Source organism: Hyaena hyaena, unplaced genomic scaffold, assembly GCF_003009895.1.
Source record: "Hyaena hyaena isolate Hyena2069 unplaced genomic scaffold, ASM300989v1 scaffold_69, whole genome shotgun sequence".
Classification (NCBI taxonomy): Eukaryota; Metazoa; Chordata; class Mammalia; order Carnivora; family Hyaenidae; genus Hyaena; species Hyaena hyaena.
In genome coordinates this window covers 2,946,768-2,966,467 of record NW_024080702.1, presented here as the reverse complement: position 1 = coordinate 2,966,467, position 19,700 = coordinate 2,946,768, and the positions used below count along the sequence as shown (strand labels likewise).

Here is a 19,700-nt window from a genome sequence, read left to right as displayed (position 1 = left end):
GGTGGGCACCTCCCGGCCCTGGAGGCTGGTTCCCAGGCCGCGGACACCCCCTCCCTCTGAGCTCCCCCTCCCCCCCCAGCATGCAGGCTCTGCTCACCGGGCCCAAGGGGATATCACAGCAGGTCTCCAGTTCCGCATGTCGGGAGTCACAGTAAATCACAATCCGCTGCAGGTCAAACTGGAAAAGATAACGAGGACGGGAGTGAGTCCGGGGAACTTGGGAGCCTGAAGCCGCCACGGCTCCAGCAGGCGTGTGAGGCCATCGGGTCCCCCGCTCCTCCTCGGGGTCCCTCCTGCCCTGATCCGGGCCACTCCCCACCCTGGGCTGAGCTCCAGGGGGAGCCTATGTGTCACCTACTTGCATGCCCCCTTCTAGAAGTGACAGCCCAAGTGCAAGGAGGTTGGAGGTTACAGGCTACACCCCTGCCACACGGCGCCTCCCCTACTGCGTTTACGTAGAGCCCCTTTCAGGGCGCCCTCCCCGCAGTCTCTGAAAGCCGCCAAAAGCACCTCATTTTCAACCACTCCAGGCATCTCCACACGGCTGTGTAAATCTACTTCGTAGGGTACAATGTGCCGCTATCACCCCTTTAGTACCACAGTCCCTTAACACGACTTAGCAGGGTTTTGGTGTCCAACATGGACACACATATGCACACAGGCACATACACACACCTATACGCATGTACACACATGCACACCCACGCACACCTGTGCACCCACACAATACACACGTGCACACACACAGGCACACGTGCACATGTCTGCACCCACAGCCACACGATGCATGCACACACAGAACACACAACACATGCACACACATGCACACACGAATACACAACACCCGTGTATAGGTACACATACACACGCACGCACACCTACACACGTGCACACACACAGGCACACGTGCACATGTCTGCACCCACAGCCACACGATGCATGCACACACAGAACACACAACACATGCACACACATGCACACACGAATACACAACACCCGTGTATAGGTACACATACACACGCACGCACACCTACACACGTGCACACACACAGTCTGCACAGAAAGCCTGGCCTTCTCTGGGGTGCCGAGCCCCCAGCGCCTGGCTCTGCCCGCCTTCCCCAGGTGCGTGTCCCTCACTCGGTGCTCCCGTACTACAGCACCCGACCTCCGGGCCTTTGCACAGGGTTCCTCGTCTAGGAAACTCCCTGAAAACCCAGAGAACCCCTAGTCACCTCCCAAAAGCACGCTGCCCTCGCCTCCATGAGCGCCATCTGAGTGCCGGCCCCATGGCAGTCACCGCACGTCGCCTGCCATGAAACATCCTTGTGCACATGCTTCTTGGTTTACTTTTTAAAACCTGCTTCCCGACCAGCACGTGGGCTCTGAGGCATCCCTTGTCTTCCGCTGGATCCCTGACACCAGAGCCATTCCTGGCACCCGGCGGAGTCCCGGAGGCCCAGAGTCACCGGCTGGAGGGACACATGGGTGTACGCACGCACATCTGCTGAGGGAACTTGAGCCGAACCAGCCGATGGAGGGATGCTTATTTCACGAACACGGGTGCTCTGTGCCCCTGGTCTTGGCCTCCCTCTGCCCGCCTCTGGCTGGCCTGTGCTGCAGCCGGGGTGCCCCCGCGAACCCACCAGTGGGGGTTCCGGGCTTGGCCTCAGCCTGCTGGCTCTAGGCGGTGCCCGGGGGGTAGAACTCCCCACCCCGCAGGACAGTTAGCAATCCCGTCCATCGTCTGTTTTACTTCCTGTTAAGACGCCAGCCCGCAGAACAGGAGAAAATGACCAAATGCACAACCGTGCTTTTGAACAAAGCCCATTTTCAAGAGAGGGTCCTGCTTTCTGCATTAGCACGCACACGCCCGGCAGCTGGCCCGTCTGGCAAGAGAGAGACAGACGCGCAGGGTCAGACAGAGCACAGACGGCCCGGGCCTGGCCGAGAGGGCCTGGGAGTCAGGGGCCCCTTCCAGCTGCCTGAAATCCCATCGTTCCCGGGCCACCCTGCCCCTGCCTCTCCTCTCCCCGCTCCACCAAGCTGGGAGCCCCCTGCCGACGCCCGGTGGCCCCCACTCTGCTCTCAGTTCACTGCTCGCATCCATATCCTCAGGGACTCTGGGGTGAACTACAGCCCGGTGGGCTCCCCTGGCCGGGCTTCCCCCAGGCCCACCACCTGCAGCCTGCATCTCTGGCTGCACCGGGGTAACTGGCAAGGGGTTTTCCACTGCTCGAAGGTGGAGGCAGAGACGCACCCTCGCAGGGCCGGGCGAGGGGCAGGTGAGGCGGAGGGGCATGTGGGGGCCGCAGGGGAGGCTGCAGGGGTGCTGTGGACTCTCTGGCTCTATCCAAGGCCCCGGACCACCCCATGCCTTTGCAAGATTTACAACGGACTGAGGAAATGATCGATTCTCCTGCCACACACTTCCTTAGGATTTGTTTTAAATCCAGAAACCCCGTTGGACATGGGAAATGGATGTAGGATTCTCTTAACAAATGTCAGAGGTTCTGGGATTCCTAGTACGGCAAATAAAGTGGACACTGGGCTGATGGGATGGGCAAAAGGAAAGAGAAAGGGACCCACCCGAGTCCCCAGACTCCACACTGGGGGTTAGAAGAATCCAATTAAGGGTGTAGTGTGACCATCAAATGTAAGGGTCAGCGGGGGACACATACCCAGGGTCCCAGACACTCAGGAAAGCGCCGAGCTCACAAGCAGACTGTGAAGCCTGCCCCAGAGCTTGCCAGCTTGGCCCTCTGGGCAAGTACCGCATCTCTCTGTGCCTGAATCTCCTCGCTCAAAGGGGACCATGTGGGGCACCCAGGTGGCTCAGGTGGTGAAGCATCTGACTCTCGGTCATGACCTCAGGGTCGTGAGGTCGAGCCCTACATCGGCCTCGGACAGTGAGGAACCTGCTTGGGATTCTCTCTCTCCCTCTCTCCCTGCCCATCCCTTACTTGCACTCGTGCTGTCTCTCAAAATAAACAAATGTTTAAATATAAATAAACCAATAGGGACAATGGGGTGAATGAGCTCTCAAGGGACACAGTGGGCAGCCCCAGGGAAAGTGCCAGTGAGGTGCCTTGGCTCGGGCCAGCGCTCAGCGTGCAGGCGCAAGGTGGGGTGCCCACCGGCCCCCAAGCCAGCCCCATGGAAGCAGGACCAGAGCACAGACAGCTGTGCTGGTCTCTGCGGTTCTCCTGGGCCTAGACACTGGCTACCACTTGGGGACCTGCACCAGAGCAGCCGGGCAGGCAGCCCCGGAGACCCAGGGGCCGGCCCCGAGGAGGAGGGGGGAAGGCGCTGGTCCCCAGCACTAGCACCAGCCACGAGAAGGCTCCAGACACGTGGAGGGTGGGGAAGTGAATCCCTCTGGCATCCGAGAGGGAGACTGCTCCTCACTGAGCAACCTGGGAGGCTGGCAGAGGCCTAGGGCACAGGGAAGGGAAGGCTGGACAGGGATGGGGAAGGCCCCCCCACCCCCAGCATCATGAGCATCCCAGACAAGCTCCACCCTCAGACCCCAGGATCGGCCCTTCCCACCCCTGCTCCAATCCCCAGTTCTCCCCCAGCTGGATAGCACCCTCACCCCGTCCCCTGCCTACCTGCCCATCTGCTTCCCTGGCCATTTCTCCTGCACCCCCCACCCTCAACAGGAGGCACCGGGAACCTCACTATCCCTGAGGGGGACCCCAGCCCCTGGGCCTCTCACTGCTCCCTAACGGCCCACCCCCTCCTTCTCCCTGCAGCCCCAGGGAGCATCCTCGGACGCAACGCTGAGCTCTCCCTGCCCTGTCTCTACCTCTCCCACAGGCCTCACTGACAGGCCAGTCCCAGGACAATCCTGCGTCACCCCACACTGGCCCAGGGCTGGGGGGAGAGGGGCTTAAGCAGACCAGTTGCTGTTTCTAAGCTGGAGTCTCCCGACCTGGAACACTGGGGTAATGGCTTGTGCGGAGGGTTAAAAGGGGTCATGTTCGGGGCGCCTGGGTGGCTTAGTCGGTTAAACTTCTGACTTTCGCTTAGGTCATGATCTCGTGGTTCGTGGGTTTGAGCCCCGCGTCGGGCTCTGTGCTGACTGCCAGCTCAGAGCCTGGAGCCTGTTTCAGTCTGTGACTCCCTCTCTCTCTGACCCTCCCCTGCTCACGCTGTCTCTCTCTCTCTCTCTCTCTCTCTCCTAGAAATAAATAAAACATTAAAAAAATTTAAAAAAAAAAGGGGGGGTCATGTTCACGACCGTAGTGCACACTCTGACCAGGACTGTCACGACCTCTATCTGTATCATGCATACGCCACAGCTCCGTCTTCACCAGGCCCTCACGCCCATTGTCTTAGTCGAGGCGTGGTCTGCAGATGGGCATTGAAGACGGGCTGTCCGAGCAGAAACCCCCACTCTGCCTTGGCTTGGCTCTGTGACCTTAGAAAACCCCGACATTTCTCAAGGAGCGTCCTTCTCTCTGGTCATGAACTGGGGTGTTAGCGGCATCTGCTTCCTAAGGTGGGGAGGTAGGCAGACTGGATCAGAAACCGGGTGGGGCATTTAGTGCCCGGCACAGCGTGATGCTCTTGGCTAGAACTCGCAGCAGTCTGAGTAATGATTTTTGTAGCTTTACTTGATTTTACGATTTTCTTTCTCTGATTTGGTGCCACATCTATTATCCTATTTCTCCCTGTCAGCAGCGACATATGGAAGCATCAGCCTGGCTTCCATTTCAGAGGTTAAAGGAGCAAGTAGGCAGAGCCAAGGTCATTTGACCAGAGCGGGCTAGCACACGGGCACGCACGGGCATGGCTAGTGGGTGCCGCCTGCCTCCCTCCACCCGGTCTCTCCTCTGCCCTATTCCCTGGGGCCATCGCTCTCTGGCCTTCGTTTTAAGAATCCATATGTACTGCCAATGTTTACAATCTCTTCTTCACTAACAATGCCAGTTGTAAGAGACTTTATGTCTTTGTTTATAGTGTTTTTTTTGGCCATATCACCATTCTTGAATCTTGAAGTGTCCAAATTTACTCAGGTTTTTAGTTTATGGTTTGTGCTCAACAGATCAGAAAACAATATTCTCAACATATAATAAATATGCAATTTGTCTTCAGAATATATACACATCATCTAGAAGTCATTAGGAAACAAACACAGCATAATCGTAAAAACAGGCAAACACTATGGGCTGGCAGTCACCCACGGGGAAGTCAAGTAGGCAATCAAATACACAGGATGGCTGTTTGCAGTAGAAGCAGGGAAATGCTGGTGGAAACAACAAAAAAAATATCATCATATGCCCGTCCAATAGGCAAAACAAAAAACATTTAAAAATAAAATATATCCAAGCGTCTGTTTGGCTCAGTCAGTGGCTGGCTTCGTTTTGATCTCGGGTTGTGGGTTCAAGCCCCATGTTGGGTGTAGAAATCCCTTAAAAATCAATTCTTTTAAAAAATAAAATATATCAATATACTGGTAAGGACTTAAGAAATAGGACTTGTGTACATTGGTGGAAGGCATATAAACGTTCAGGCACTTTGTCGAGAAATTTAAATTATGTGGGAAAGGCAAAAATTGTCTACCTTACAACATAATCATCGATCGTAAGGGCACATGCCCAAACCATCTCAGCTGCTCTACAGCGCAAGCTTCACGGGCAGGTGCTGCTACTCTGTGCTCCGCATGAGGAAAGCGTTGTTGGGGATGTGCCGTCATGGTCAAGACCCAAGGCTTGCTGACTAGGAGGGGGACACATCAGTAACAACCTACATACCCACTAACGGGGATGAAGAAACAAAAAGCAAAAGTGAGTTGAAGCAGTTAGAAGAAAGAATAAAAGCTTTGACACCCCCCCGTCTTGGAAGAAAAGTGAAATGCAAGAGTTAGGATAACTGCGCATCTTTACAGAAGCTCCGAAGAACTGAGCACACATCCAGCAGCACCATCTTTCATAACAGACACGCATGAGAGCATTAGAAATGCTAAGAAGTGGTTTTGGAAAGAGCTCTCCCAAATAGTGATCCGATTATTTCTCGGGAAGCGGGACTCTCCTGTCGTAGCAGGTAAGGCCACCCGGGCGGGGAGGGATCGTGCGCAGAGTGCTGGTACCCTGCACATGCGCGTCACGGGGCCACGCGCTTATGGTGCCCGCGTCCGTGTGCACCGAGGTGGGGATTCCCCTCTGGGGGGAAGAAATACAAATAAGGGATAAAGGAAAAGAGGGGCGAGAAAAGGAGGGGGAGGGGCAGGAAGAAAGAGCGCTGGTGGGCGGACACCTGTTACCATTACTGAGTTGTCACTGGCTCTTACACCTGCAGGCACACGCAGGACGGTTTTTCACTCATTTTGCATAGATTTTCTGTTTTCCACATTTTCCACAATTAGAGAAGAAAGCAAAAAAAGCCTCTATTTAAATTTATAGGGAAGTCAGAGCACCTGAGTGGCTCACTCGGTTAAGTGTCCGACTTTGGCTCTGGGCATGATCTCGCGGTTCGTGGGTTCAAGCCCCGCGTCGGGCTCTATGCTGACAGCTCGGAGCCTGGAGCTGCTTTAGATTCTGTGTCTCCCTCTCTCTCTGACCCTCCCCTGCTCATGCTCTGTCTCTCTCTGACTCTCTCTCTCTCAAAATTAAATAAAACATTAAAAAAATAAATTTGCAGGGAACTTTACAATTCTCTGTATCGACCTACAAATACAAATGCGGACAGATGTCCCCATTGCTGGGCACAGTGCCCAGCATGCAGCACATGCTTTATACATGTGAAAAATGACCAGCTGAATGAATAACTGAATGCATGAATGAATGATGGGACCCTGGGTTCCAATACGCTTTCTGAGGTGGGGTCTTCCCTCCTCAGGCAGTCCAGGGTGATGTCTTGATAAATGAAACAGACAAGTCTGGGAGAGGTGAGGGCACTGACTCCCAAGGCTTCCTTCCTCTGGTGACCCCAGGACCTTGGGCACAGGAGGCCCCCCGGTACTCACGTCGATGGGCACGCTGTCGTACAGGCGCTTGCCTATCACTGTCTTCCCCTGGATGTCGATGTTCTCCCTCTCCTCGATGGGCAGCGTCTGCACCAGCGCACAGTCGATGTACAGGGACACATTCTGGGCCTGGATGCTCAGGGCGATCTTGTGCCAGTCCCGGTCAAAGAGGTCACTGACCCGAGGGCCTCGGAACACCACCCTCACGGCGTCCTTCATGGCGCCTACGGCGTCATACTCCACTGCCTTGTTCTCGCCGTCCAGCCGGATGGAGACCTGGGGAGCAGAGAACCACAGGCTCCCTGAGCTGCACAGGAGGGACAAATGGGGGGGGGGCGGCGAGAGGGGAGGGGGGTGGGGAATCCGGAGTCACATCCTGGCCATGACCCTCACCGCTGGGCAGCATTGGGCGAAGCCTCAGCTCCCTCCTCAGCCTTGGTGCCAACAGCAGGTCCCTTAGGACAGCCTGCACTGTATGCAATAATTGGGCTCCACGTTAATCCAGGGGCCACAACGCCATGCCTGGGGGGACTGAGAGGTACGAGCACTTTTGTGAGTCTGCAAGTCAATCCACACTGAAGCGCTTGATTCCCGAGACTGGCAAGAACCCCCGACTGGTTTCAGGAAAACCCTGGGCTGGCAAAACGGAGCATGCCCTCCAGGTGCCAGGCTGGGGCCCCGCGCTCTCTCTCACCGTGGGGACAGAATGGAAGCCCCAGGGAGATCAAGTTTCTTAGCAGCAGGACTCACACATCTTGTTCACTGGAGGACGCCCTGTCCTTCGCAAAATGCCTGGGAAAAGCTGGAAGAAAGTTTTACTTCTGTTGTTCTTTGAATGAATGAATGAATGATTGAATACTCCTTCATCCAGGGGCTCAATTCTTCCTCCCTTACACAGTATTCACCGAACCCCTTCTACGGTGGCCAAGCCATGTGCCCGGTGTCAGGAATACGACAGTGCAGAACACGGCCACGTGACGTTAAGAGGAATTACATAACATATAGGAAAAAAATAATTCACGGGGTGCGAGGGCAGCTCAGTTGGTTAAGTGCCTGACTCTCATCTTCAGCTCAGGTCATGATCTCATGGTTCATGGGTTCGAGCCCCACGCCGGGCTTTGTGCTGACAGTGCAGAGCCTGCTTGGGATTCTGTCTCTCCCTCTCTCTCTGCCCCTCCCCTGTTCTTTTCTTCCTCTCTCAAAATAGATGAATAAACTTAAAAAAAAACAGCCTTCTTTAAAAAATAAAAGTATTCAGCAGTGAATGAGGGAGTGAATATACTCTTGCCCCGCCTCTGTGGGACCAGTCTTCATGCGCCCTGACACCCACGCCCCACCCCTCCCTGGCCAGCTCCGCAGCCCCAAAGTCTCACCTCCAAGGACTCCCTCACCTGGGCTCCTGTGCCCTTTGGCTTCTCATCAGCATGGCCCATGGGTGCCCACGGCATGGAGACCTTGGACAGGGGGAGAGGGTCTGGGGCCCGAATCCCTGTGGCTCCAGGGAGGCGTGTTCCTCCACACACCGAGTCCCCTCAAGGACTCGTCTCCTCCACAGTCTCCATAACCACCAGCCGCCCCTACTCCAGATGCCCCGGCTGCCCAGGCTCCGCCTCCTGCTGCTACGAATCCTAGGGCACAGCTCAGTACCCTTCGTTGGGTTCCTTAACTCCGGGCTTAACCTCATCATCAACCTTAACCCTCACCACTTTCTTAAAACGCTCTCCAAAAACTGGGGCCATCTTCTGTCCTACACCCAAGCCGGCCAGTCACTTTAGAGCTGTGTGTCCTGGGGCACTTTATTTAACCTCTCTGTGCCATTTCCCCATTTATAAAATGGGCACTGATGATGGCACCTATGTCACCAAGCCATTATGAGGATTAAGTGAATCAACACAGAACACGTAAAACACACAGGCAGCGCCGGTTACATGCCAGGTGCTGCACTGAGTACTAGCTGTAATAAAAAAGGGACTGAATTGAAAGTCTTCATGCAGTGGAAGCCTTCTCTGAAACTCTCTCTCTCTCTCTCTCTCTCTCTCTCTCACACACACACACACACACACACACACACACACACACACACACAGAGTTGGATTCCAGCCTGCACACTTGCTCTGGCTTCCCCAGACTTGTTCCACTGACTTGTTCTCACAGCACTTGAGGACAAGATTAAAGGAAGGTGCCCAGGCATTGCTGGGAACCAGCCACAGGGCCCTAATACCACCCAAGTGCTCTGGTCTCATGGGACCTCTGGAGCAGGGGTGGGGAGTGGGGGGTGGGGGGTTGGGGGGTGAGGGGGCACTAAGATTTGTTTTGTTTTGTTTGCAATGTGTGCTGTGTTGGTAAAACAGAGAAAATGATGAACCCCTGGCCAGTAATCTAGTACACTTCTAATCCTCATACCTTAATATTTCTATTATTAAATATGGTCTTCTGCTTCTAGAAAATACTCTTCCATGTTGCCCTGTGTCCCTGAACCACCGTGGGAGCTTTGTGAGAACACGACTTTCCCTTCAGGGTGTAAATTTCTTCCGGCAGGACACGGAGCACAGAGTGGTGCCCAGCAGGCCAGAGTCCCGTGCCTACCAGCGCCAGCTGGGGACCTTGGGAAGGCACCTCACGGCTCAGATCCATCAGCAAATCCTACTGGCTCTAGTTTCAAAAAACATCCAGGGTCTGATCATTTCTACCCAGTTTATGGTCACTACCGGTCTGGGTCCATAACCTCTCTCGCTTCAGTGACTCCAGCTGGCTCCGAATTAGTCGTCCTGTTTTGGATCGGCCCATCTCTCAGAGCCTGGCCTCTGAGAGAAGTCCCTCCACTGGCCTACAAGGAACCCTGTCCCCCTAAAACCTCTGGAGCCTCCTCTCTGATGTGCAGTGCCAGCCTCCTTCCTGTCCCTCGGTCGTATGTGGGATGAGTGGATGACAAATGAGAACACCAACGTTCGAGGGTGGCTGGGTGCAAAGGCCTAGGGTGGGTGGATGAGACGAAGGTCTGCAGCACTAGCAGAATCACGGCCTTCTGCCCACACATCCATTGCAGCGGGCCTCTGTCCATCTTCCCTGTGTCTGGCCAGTATATCCCCAGGGCATAGAAAGGGCCACCCTCAGACCGTCAGGAAAGAGCGCTCCATCAAGCCTCATTCAATGAAATCGAAATGCCAGGTGCCTCTTTGCAAATGAGTCCGAGGTCGTCGGAGGTGGGACATCTCTGCATAGCTCTGTAGTGTCCCAGCCCCTGGCTCCTTCCAAAAGGTGGGGGAGGGGGTCACACAGACATGGCAGACAGTGAGCCTGCACGGCTCTGCAAATGCCATGAGGGAAGAGAACCCAGACGCGGGGGTGGGGGTTTATCCCGCAAGAATGCATGGCGGGGGCCCACTGAATGCCCCGTGGCACCGGACCCTGAGAAACTGGAGAGGCAAGCCCCACGTGCCTGTAGGTGGACGTGGATGAGACACCACGAGCCGCCTGCCCTCCAGACAACCGGCCCCTGGAGAAGAGCCTCATTGGTTCCATCCAGCCTCCCACACTCAGGAAATCAGGGCACTCGGCAGTCAGGCCGAAAACGTTCTGCGTCTCAGTCTGACCTGGGATGCTCTGGAAGAATCATCTAGCAGGACTGACTAAGGGAGACAGGGGCCAGCTCAGCGCGGTGGCTAAGGGAGAGACTCGGGGCTGGGTTCCTCGGGTTCAAGTCCCTCTTTTCCTTCCTGAAAGCTCAGGCAGAGGCCGAACCTCGCGTACTCAGTCCCCTCCTGGCAAGATGGCCCCCACAGCTTCGAGGCACGAAGTGCCCAGGGTGACCTCTCACTCCTACGGAGCAGGGGTGTGGCCAGGAGTCCGGGCAGCGTCAGAGCCCAGCCCTCACCACGGCACCCGGCTCGGCCCACAGCTCGCCGCCGGGGAGCGTGTCCTTGCCACAGCCCGCCAGTGTGGCTGCTGTGGTCAAACTGAGCGCCCTTCCATTTCCGCCTCAAATGGAAATATAGTCCGTGTCCCCAGCTGAGGATGAGTGATGTCTTCAAAAGGGGACAAGGGTAAATGACAGACAGGGACAGCCCCTGCACTGGGGATTTGGCCGGGGCACAAAACTCAGCATCGCTTTCAGCTCAAACCAGCGTATTGTGCTGGTGGCTCTGACTGAGACCCTGTTTCCTCACTTGGCTGCGTGCGGCTGGTGGGTCATTCTACCTTTGAGGGGGCACCTGAGGTGGCCAAGGACGGGGCTTTTGAACTTCACTCGGGGTAAGAACAAAGCAGGCGAAGGAGAGAGACAGGTGTAACAGGGCTGTGTTACGTAAGAGGTGTTGATCTAGATGCACTAGAACACGGTTCACCCCACCTTTCCCCGCCATCCGTGGCAGCTGTTTACACGTGGCCTCGCGGAACATCAGGACTCAGAACGTGAAGCTCACGTGTCCCAGGCCTACCTCGAGACAGGCGTACACACAAGATCTGAACCCAGGACTAGCTGACCCTGAGTTAGTGTCTTCCACTGCATCATGAGGCTGTGCCGCTCTGCCAACAGAGCCACCTCCCGGTTAGGCTGAACATCTCTGAGGCAGGAAGGGGGTACATCTCCTGCCCCACCCCCTCCCCAGAGTGCCAGGCACTGAACTATCATCAGGGAAAGAAGCCACATCTCTCGGGGCCTTCATACACCAGACTTGTGATCCCTGAGGCCAGCGTGGAAGGCCCTGGAGAAAACATGGCAGACGACGCCATCCCCCCCGCCACCCCAAGAAGGAAACAGAAAGGTTCCAGCCCTTGAAATGCAACTGCTCGTACCTGCGGGATCCCGTACTGGTCAATAACCTGCCAGATGTACCAGTCTTCCTTCCGCGATGTCTTCCGGAACCGGAAGGTGGTGACAAAGGCATACTCATCGGGCAAACCTTGTGTGAACACATCCCTGGAGGGAGACAGAGATGGATGACAGTGGGCTTAGCAATGAGCGTGGGGGCTGCAAGGGACAATCTCTCACGCTTCCTGAGACCAGGTGCCCCGTGGGTCACTACGTCCTGCCGATTTACCTCCCAAGCATCTCTAATACCCACCTTCTCACCTGTCTTTACCGCCTCCTTCGATCAGGGCCTCCCAATGAGCCACTGTGGACCTTTGCTGTGGTCTCTTCATTGTTCCTCCTGGCCTTCAAATCTGCCCCCTCGGTGCGTGAGCCTCCCCATCTCCACCGTCACCATTCGACAAAATCAGTGCTAGACACTAAGCAGCTGAGGGTACCTGACTTTGGCTCTCCCTGCCTGCTCCTTCTCAGCAGGGCCCAGCTTCTGTGTCTCATGCTGCATGGTCCCCTGCCCTGTGCCCTGGGACACGGTCCTGTCTCCATGGAGCAGAGCCCCGGGTCCCTGCCCAGCTTGCGAAGCCAGCCCCTCATCTGGAGGGACTTCAGCTCCCCGCAGCTCTGCCCACACACTCCTGTTCCTGACTTTTCCCTCTACGCTCAAAATGGAAACCGAGTTCCGGGGTGCCCGGGGGCTCCGTCGGTTCAGTGTCCAACTTTGGCTCAGGTCATGATCTCATGGTTCATGGGTTCAAGTCCCGCATCGGGCTCTGTGCTGACAGCTCAGAGTCTGCTTGGGATTCTCTCTCTCCCTCCTTCTGTCCCTCCCCTGCTTGCCGGCTCTCCATCTCTCTCAAAATAAATAAATACTTAAAAAATAGAAAAAATAAAAAAGAATAAAAATTTTTTTTAAAAAGAATATTTTTTTTTTTTTAAAAGATAAAGAATGAACTGTTCCTCACAGGAGTTACAAAGAAGGTGATCTGATCCTCACGTCGCAGCTGAGGGTTAACAGGACGTAATGTGGCTGGTAAGTGGCTGGGCAGAGACTGGCACGGAGAGGGGGCACTGTCCCCAGAGCTCTGCTCTGAACCATCCACTGTGGCGCCCTCACCCCAAAGGACCCGGCTGCACTGGGGCCGCATCCTGCTCTGGGGGCAGGGACCTGCGTGGGGCGTGCAGGGCACGGACCTCTCCCTTGGAGGGGGTGGAAGCTGTCTGGCCAAAAAGCCGGGAAGGGAAATGAGGAGGCGTCTGGGTTCCTGGCTACCGATCCGCAGACCCTCTGGGACCCTTGGTTTGGCTGAAGAGCCTGTGAGGAAAGACTGGCCCTTCTTCTGCGATTTTCAGTTCCCAGGTCCAAGCCGGGAGCAGGTCCCATTGTCCAGAGTCATTCTCTGAGCCGGGATTTCCCCAGCTCACCTCCAGGCACTGGAAGCATCCTGTCACCAGTGCTGGGCCCCCACAGGACTGAGGGACGCCCCAGGTAACTGCCCCCAGGTGGGAAGATGGGCCTTCCTCACCTGTCTGCACAGACATGGGCTTGGCAGCCACCAGAGATGCTGCATTTCACTTCATTTTTCTTCTGATTTCCCTAATCAGTCAAACTATGGGCCTGTTTTTTTCCCAAAATACCTTTTTCTTCTACCTTTGGAACAACACACACATATGTGTGCGTGTTTGACATATATATACAAAGATAAATACAGATGGGTCCTTGTAGATAAGTAGATCTACGTAGCACAGATCTACAAATCCGTATGTATATTTATCTCTCTATATTTAGATAGAGAGACTAGGACTTTTTCTGAGAGCACTTATATAAACAGAAGCACACACATAAGCACATATAACTTATGAAAAAGGTATTATGGGGCGCCTGGGTGGCTGAGTCGGCTAAGCGTCCGACTTCGGCTCAGGTCATGATCTCACGGTTCATGGGTTTGAGCCCCGTGTCGGGCTCTGTGCTGACCGCTCAGAGCCTGGAGCCTGCTTCTGATTCTGTGTCTCCTTCTCTCTCTCTCCCTCCCCTGCTCATGCTCTGTCTCTCTCTCTCCCCGCCCCCTCAATAATAAACAAACATTAAAAATTTTTTAAAAAGAAAGAAAAAGGTATTATAACCAGGAGTGGGGAATATCTAAAGGAAACAGAAGTGGCCCAAATGATTCCAGCCCACAAATAACACAATAGATAACAAGATCACAATGGGAAACACAAAGGGCGTGGGACTGGAGGACTTGAGCTTGTGGCCAACGTTGGCCTCGTAGGCACTGAGAGATGATGGACTCGTTACTGTCCCAGTTAGAGTCTCCAATGTCACATGGCAAAAATGAAGAGAATGCCTGCCTTGCTCACCTGATTCACCATAGTGAGAGATGAATTAGACAGGGTGTGTAAACTGCCCATTAAACATTTCACATGTGAGAAAAACATTAATATTGAACGTGACACCCTTTTTCATTATGCACACAATTCACCTGTAAATTAAAAATTACACCTGTCTATTTATGCATGAATCTCAAAGCATTAAAAATGACAAGGATGCTATTCTTCCCTGGAATGTCAGAGCCTCGGGTCTGAGTTTGTTTCCCATGTTCTGCTATTAAAAACTTGTGGGGGTGCCTGGGTGACTCCATTGGTTAAGTTTCCAATTCGTGGTTCTGCTCAGATCTTGATTTCACAATGTCGCGAGTTCTGCATCGGGCTCTATGCTGACAGTGGAGAAAGCCTGCTTGGGATTCTCTCTCCCTCTCTCCCTCTCTCTCTGCCCCTCCCCTGCTCACACTCTGTCTCTCTCAAAAATAAGTAAATTAACTTAAAAAACAAAACAAAACTTGGAGCCATAACCCAAGCCCAGATCCACCGCTCCAGAAACACTAGACAGATCAGCACCCGCAGCCAAGGATCTCATTAGAAACAAGGTGCGGGGGCTGCGAACGGGAGGGTTTTGTTGGGACTTTCCGCCATCTCTGGGTAGGCACACTTCCTTTCCTTGGTCTTGTACTTTATCTACTGCATTTGTTTCCTTCAAAGAGAAGCTGCCTGTTATTTACTGTTTCTGTGCAACATGGATGGTGAGTAGGACGTGTTGGGCCAAGAAAGTGACAGGAGCCAAGTGGGACCTGGAGCCCAGACCCGGCTCTCCCTCGCGTGCCCGGAGTGAGCACGGGACGTAGGTACTGTGAGCCACGGCGATTTAGGGTCTGACACAGGCTGGGGCAAGGATGGCACTCACAGAATGCTCCCTGAATTAGAAAATGCATGCGTGCTGGGGTGTCTGGGTGGCTCAGTCTGTTAAGTCGTCTCAGGTCATGATCTCAATTGTTTGTGAGTTTGAGCTCCGCGTTGGGCTCTGTGCTGACAGCTCAGAGCCTGGAGCTGCTTCAGATTCTGTGTTTCCCTCTCTCTCTGACCCTCTCCTGCTTGCACTGTGTCTGTCTTGCTCAAAAATAAATATTAAAAAAAGAAAAGAAAAGAAAAGAAATGCATGCAAAATACAGCTCTGTGACCTGATGTTCCCGCCCACCTTTGCTGGCTTGGACCTAACAGGGCATCTTTACTGATTAGTGATGGACTGATGCATCCATCCATCCATCCATCCATCCATCCATCCATCCATCCATCCCACAGATACTGAATGATCCCCTCCTCTGGGCAGAACTCATTTTAATGCCAGCTCTGCTGCAGAGAACAGACTGAGCTCCCTCATCGGGCTTCTCACTGAGCAGAAAGACAGTCTAAATGAGTAATTACACAATTAAGTAATTAGCTGTAATTTTGCCACTTTTTTTACGCAGGAATATAGGTCGTTAAGGAGACAAGATGGGGGAGGCCTTAGTTTTGGAGGTCAGGAAAGGCATCTCTGAGAGCATAACGGTTGAGCACAGCTCCGAAGGACTAACAGGTGTTTCAGAGAGAAGGGAGAGCATGATCAAAGGTCCTGTGGCGGGCAAAAGGTGCCTAAAACTTCCCAGAACAGAGACAGAGGAGCCAGACAAGGAGCCAGGGGAGAAGGCTGAGGCCGAAGAGGTAGGAATGGGTCACATGACACACAGGACCTTTCTTGCCTCTTAGCCTAAGGACACATGGAAGCAATTAAGGAACCTTAAGATGGAGAAGGAGCATCATGATGAATATCTCTTCTGTTTTCAGAAGATCTGCAGCCTCGAGGTGAGCAGAATGGAACACTGCCTTTGGCATCATCATCAGCCCTTGACTGGAGACCCAAGAGGTGTCAGCCCCCGGACAAATGTGTGCTATAATCCTCTCAACAATTCGGCAAGGGAGAAGCATTCTTATCTGGTGAAAGCACTACACAGTCGAGGCACGGGGCATCCAATAGCTTGCGTAAGGCCAGGAACACAATACACATCGAAACCGGGGCGCCTGTGGCCAAACGGACTCTGTGAGGCTGTGTGGTGCTGTGGCTGACACACACCGCGGCGGCTGGCCCCAAGTGGATGCCACGTTGCCTGCAGCCTTAAATGTTTGCTGTTTAACGAACTGATAGAACAACACATGTATGCGTGAGCCATTAATGGCAAATCCATATGGAGAGGGGGCTGTAGAAGGACCGGGAAACCAACGACAATGATGGTGACAGATCTGCTAAGAAACAGGTTGCATTCCCAGGGCAGTGGCTCGGTCACTTTGTCTCAGGGTGACCTTCCCGGGCGCGGAGTAGGTTGGAGCCCCGCTCAGGGCTCAGTGCACAACCACAGCTGCCCGGTCCCCTCCCCCCGCTTCTCCAGGCGTCCAGGGCGCGTCCGGAAGGAGAGATGAGCACTCACTCTGTCCTCTGCACCACAGGGAAGGATCCCATCCGGACGTAGGAACTCTGCGCTCCGTTGTCTCTCTTCCCCAGGATCGACTTCACACGGAACAAATCCATCAGGTCAAAGCCTGTTGAGAAGAGCCAGGATGAGTGGCAGGGAGGAGGAGCACGGGGGACCAGGGAGGGGCACAGCCCCCTGCAAAGGCGGCCTGGCTGCCCCTGCCCGAGGGGAGCTCCGGGCGTGGGATGTCAGCGGAGGGAACTGCTCAGATACAGCTCGGGGAGAAAACATCAACAACAAAGTAAGGACACGTACAGCTTCCATTTCCAATTGCAGGGAACGTGCGGGGGAAACGCAGGCTTGAGTTTTCCAAAAAAATGGGAGGTGCCCGGGCTGCCTGGCCAGGCAGGTGTCAGGAAGCCCCGACTTGGCCGGCTCTGCCGGAACAGCGGCCATTGAGGCCCTTCCCTCCTGTGGCCTGCGATTCATCGGACTTTTGCTTGGATTATCGTTTGGCAGCTTTTAAATTCAACGATTTCAAGGGGCGAAAGGCCAGAGAGAAGAAAACTGAATAGCGCGGCATTCACTGCAAGGTGTTTTGTTCTGCTTTGTTTTGGCTCTAAGAGAGGACCTCGTGCACCCTGGCATGTAGGTGATGGGCAAGTCATGACCTCTGCGCTCGGGGAGTTGGGGAGGGAGGGGGTGACCAGCTCTGGCACACGCATGTGTGATGCTGACCACTTGGTCAGCACTGACCACTTGATCGTAGAGGAAGAGCAATGATGAGAGCCACGTGAGGTCTTGAACATCAGCACGCGGTAGGTAGGACCCTGAGGCAGCGGGTCGGTAACCACTCACGATGGACCATCATCAGCACCACGCCCTTACCCACGTCCCCTACAGAACTGTCCAGACTTGAGTCCCACAGGCCAGGACACCGGGTTCTCGGGGGAGCCGAGCACGGCGCCCACACCGAGGCTGACGGTGTGACATGCTGGCTTGACCTCTGTTCCTCGGGCACCGGGAAAGCTCAGGGGGGTTCAGGGAAGCCAACTGAGGGCGAGCACGGGAGCCCCCTCGTTTCTGCATCCCCAGGACTGACACACCCCTTGGTCTCCGTGGCACCTGAGCCACGCGACTTCAGGAAGACGGTGGGGTCTCCAACCTCCTAAGGTGCTGCCACGAGGTGAGGCTACGGGGCTCGTACTGTGTGATGCACCCATCTTCTACCACTGACCCTGCTGCTCTGCGCCCAGTGCAAGAAACAGCAGGGACAGGAAAGGTATGACACCGAGTGTGAGAGCGGCAGAGCTGGGCGGGTCTAGACTGTGTCTGACCACAGGAACACAGACAGACGCCGTGCCCGGCCCGGAGCAGGGCCTGAAGCTGTCTGATGGGTTAAATCTGTGTCCTTAACTGGAAGGTGGAGACTAATCCCTTGCAGGGCTGTGGTGGCGTTTCAGTGAGGGGAGCTGACAGAGCCCCCCGGGAAGCTGCCACTTGCCACTTGCCAGCCCACGTTGGGGACCACGAAGGGAACCTTTTGACCCACGTTCTCTGTGAAATCCCCAGGAGCCTCATAGCCTGGCAAGAGCCCCACCCACTACCTCCTGGTTGTAGAGGCCAATAGATACTGGGAACCACCTGCTGAATGCACGAGGAGAGAAGCCCCCTCTCCCACCTCCCCCTCTGCACTTCCATGGGCACGGCCACAGCCTCCTTAGCAGGGACAGAGCTGTGCTGGTTGAGCGTCGCCTGGGCACAGAAGGCATCAAGTGCCTGCCGCTCTGGGCTCCACACCTCGGCAGGGCCTGGCCTGTACCTGGACATGTCCTGGAGGCCAGGAAGCTCCAGGCAGTGTGCGCGGCCGGGGGCCCGCCTGGGAACGGGGCGACTGGCCAAGAAGGCCCCATAGGTTCCATGGATTGGACACCAAGAGGTAAAGGGTGTGGAGCCCGTTTAGGGCTCAGCAAAGGTAGAACAGAGGAGGTTTCGGAGACAGTCGGTCCTGGGTGCCAGCACTGGCCGTGCACATGGTCAGCATCCCGTGTCGCCTCCACCTCAGAGGCGGGGATAACGGCCCACCTGCCAGGTCACCGCCGCGAGGATCTGGCACCTTCCTGCAGGCAGGGCTGCACTCAGCAGGTGCCTGTCCCTGGCACTGCCAGCAGCCTGGCGCTGGTAGCCCCTGCGGGCGCCCCCATTTGTGAAGTTCTCTGACCAGCCTGCCTGTTCCTGCAGGGAGGAGGTGAGGGCAGAGGGGGACAGGTTGTCCCTCAAGAGAAGCTGCCCCTGGTTAAGGGAAGGAAGGTGACAAAGGGAGAGCCTCTCAGTCACACACACGCGAACCTCATCCCTGTCCTTGGAGTCTGCGGCTCCATAACGGGGGTGCAGTTACTAAGCCCCTTTCATCTCCCTGCCTCATCCGTACGGTGCAGGGGTGACCACTACTCAGCAGGTGTCAGGCCCTAGAGGCTCCCTAGAGGAGCAGCGGCTCGTATTCAGAAGGCGCTCGCAAACTGGCGGACACGGGCCCAGACTGCCCCTTGACGCGTCAGCGCGAGAACAGCACAGCGGGGCTGCCCCTACAGCTCTAATGTCACTAGACCCCCCACCTTACGCTGGGCCTCCCTTAAGCCGCTATTCGTGGGAGAACGTTTTTTTCTAAGTTTTAAAAAAGCAAACATATGCTCTACTTTCTGGTTCTCCTTTTATTGGTTTCAATGAATAAAAACAAAGACTTAAAACAGGACAAAGCTTTGACCAACAAGCAATTAACCTAGTGGCGGCAAAGGGACACGGAGCAAAAAGAAGAACTGCCTGCAATAAACAAGAGGCTGGGAAGGAAAACAAAAAATGTCCCGAGGTAAACGGACTCTGGTGTGAGGCACCACGAGATACAGAAGCAACCGCCTGATGCAGGAACCGCAGGGGTGCACCTCCCCCACATCACGGGGGCAGCTGAAACAGGTGGCATCAGCGGCATCATTAGCCATGGCCCAGGCCCACCACGGGCGCACCTGCTCCATGCCAGTGCCCACCGGGCACAGCTGCTCCATGCCAGTGCCCACGGGCGCACCTGCTCCATGCCAGTGCCCACCGGGCACAGCTGCTCCATGCCAGTGCCCACGGGCGCACCTGCTCCATGCCA

At 55.1% G+C, this 19,700-nt stretch overlaps 1 protein-coding gene across 1 annotated transcript in view; it reads right to left on the bottom strand.

Annotated features, from left to right (window-relative positions):
* Positions 1 to 19,700, bottom strand: part of LOC120232338 (collagen alpha-1(XXII) chain) — a 334,176-nt gene that overhangs the window by 185,762 nt on the left and 128,714 nt on the right. Inside the window, exons 5-8 of the mRNA XM_039232993.1 lie at positions 16,565 to 16,676; positions 11,762 to 11,885; positions 6,968 to 7,243; positions 98 to 178 (exon numbers count right to left, since the gene is read on the bottom strand). Of these exons, the coding sequence (XP_039088924.1) occupies positions 98 to 178; positions 6,968 to 7,243; positions 11,762 to 11,885; positions 16,565 to 16,676 (593 nt within the window). The remainder of the gene's footprint in view (positions 1 to 97; positions 179 to 6,967; positions 7,244 to 11,761; positions 11,886 to 16,564; positions 16,677 to 19,700) is intronic.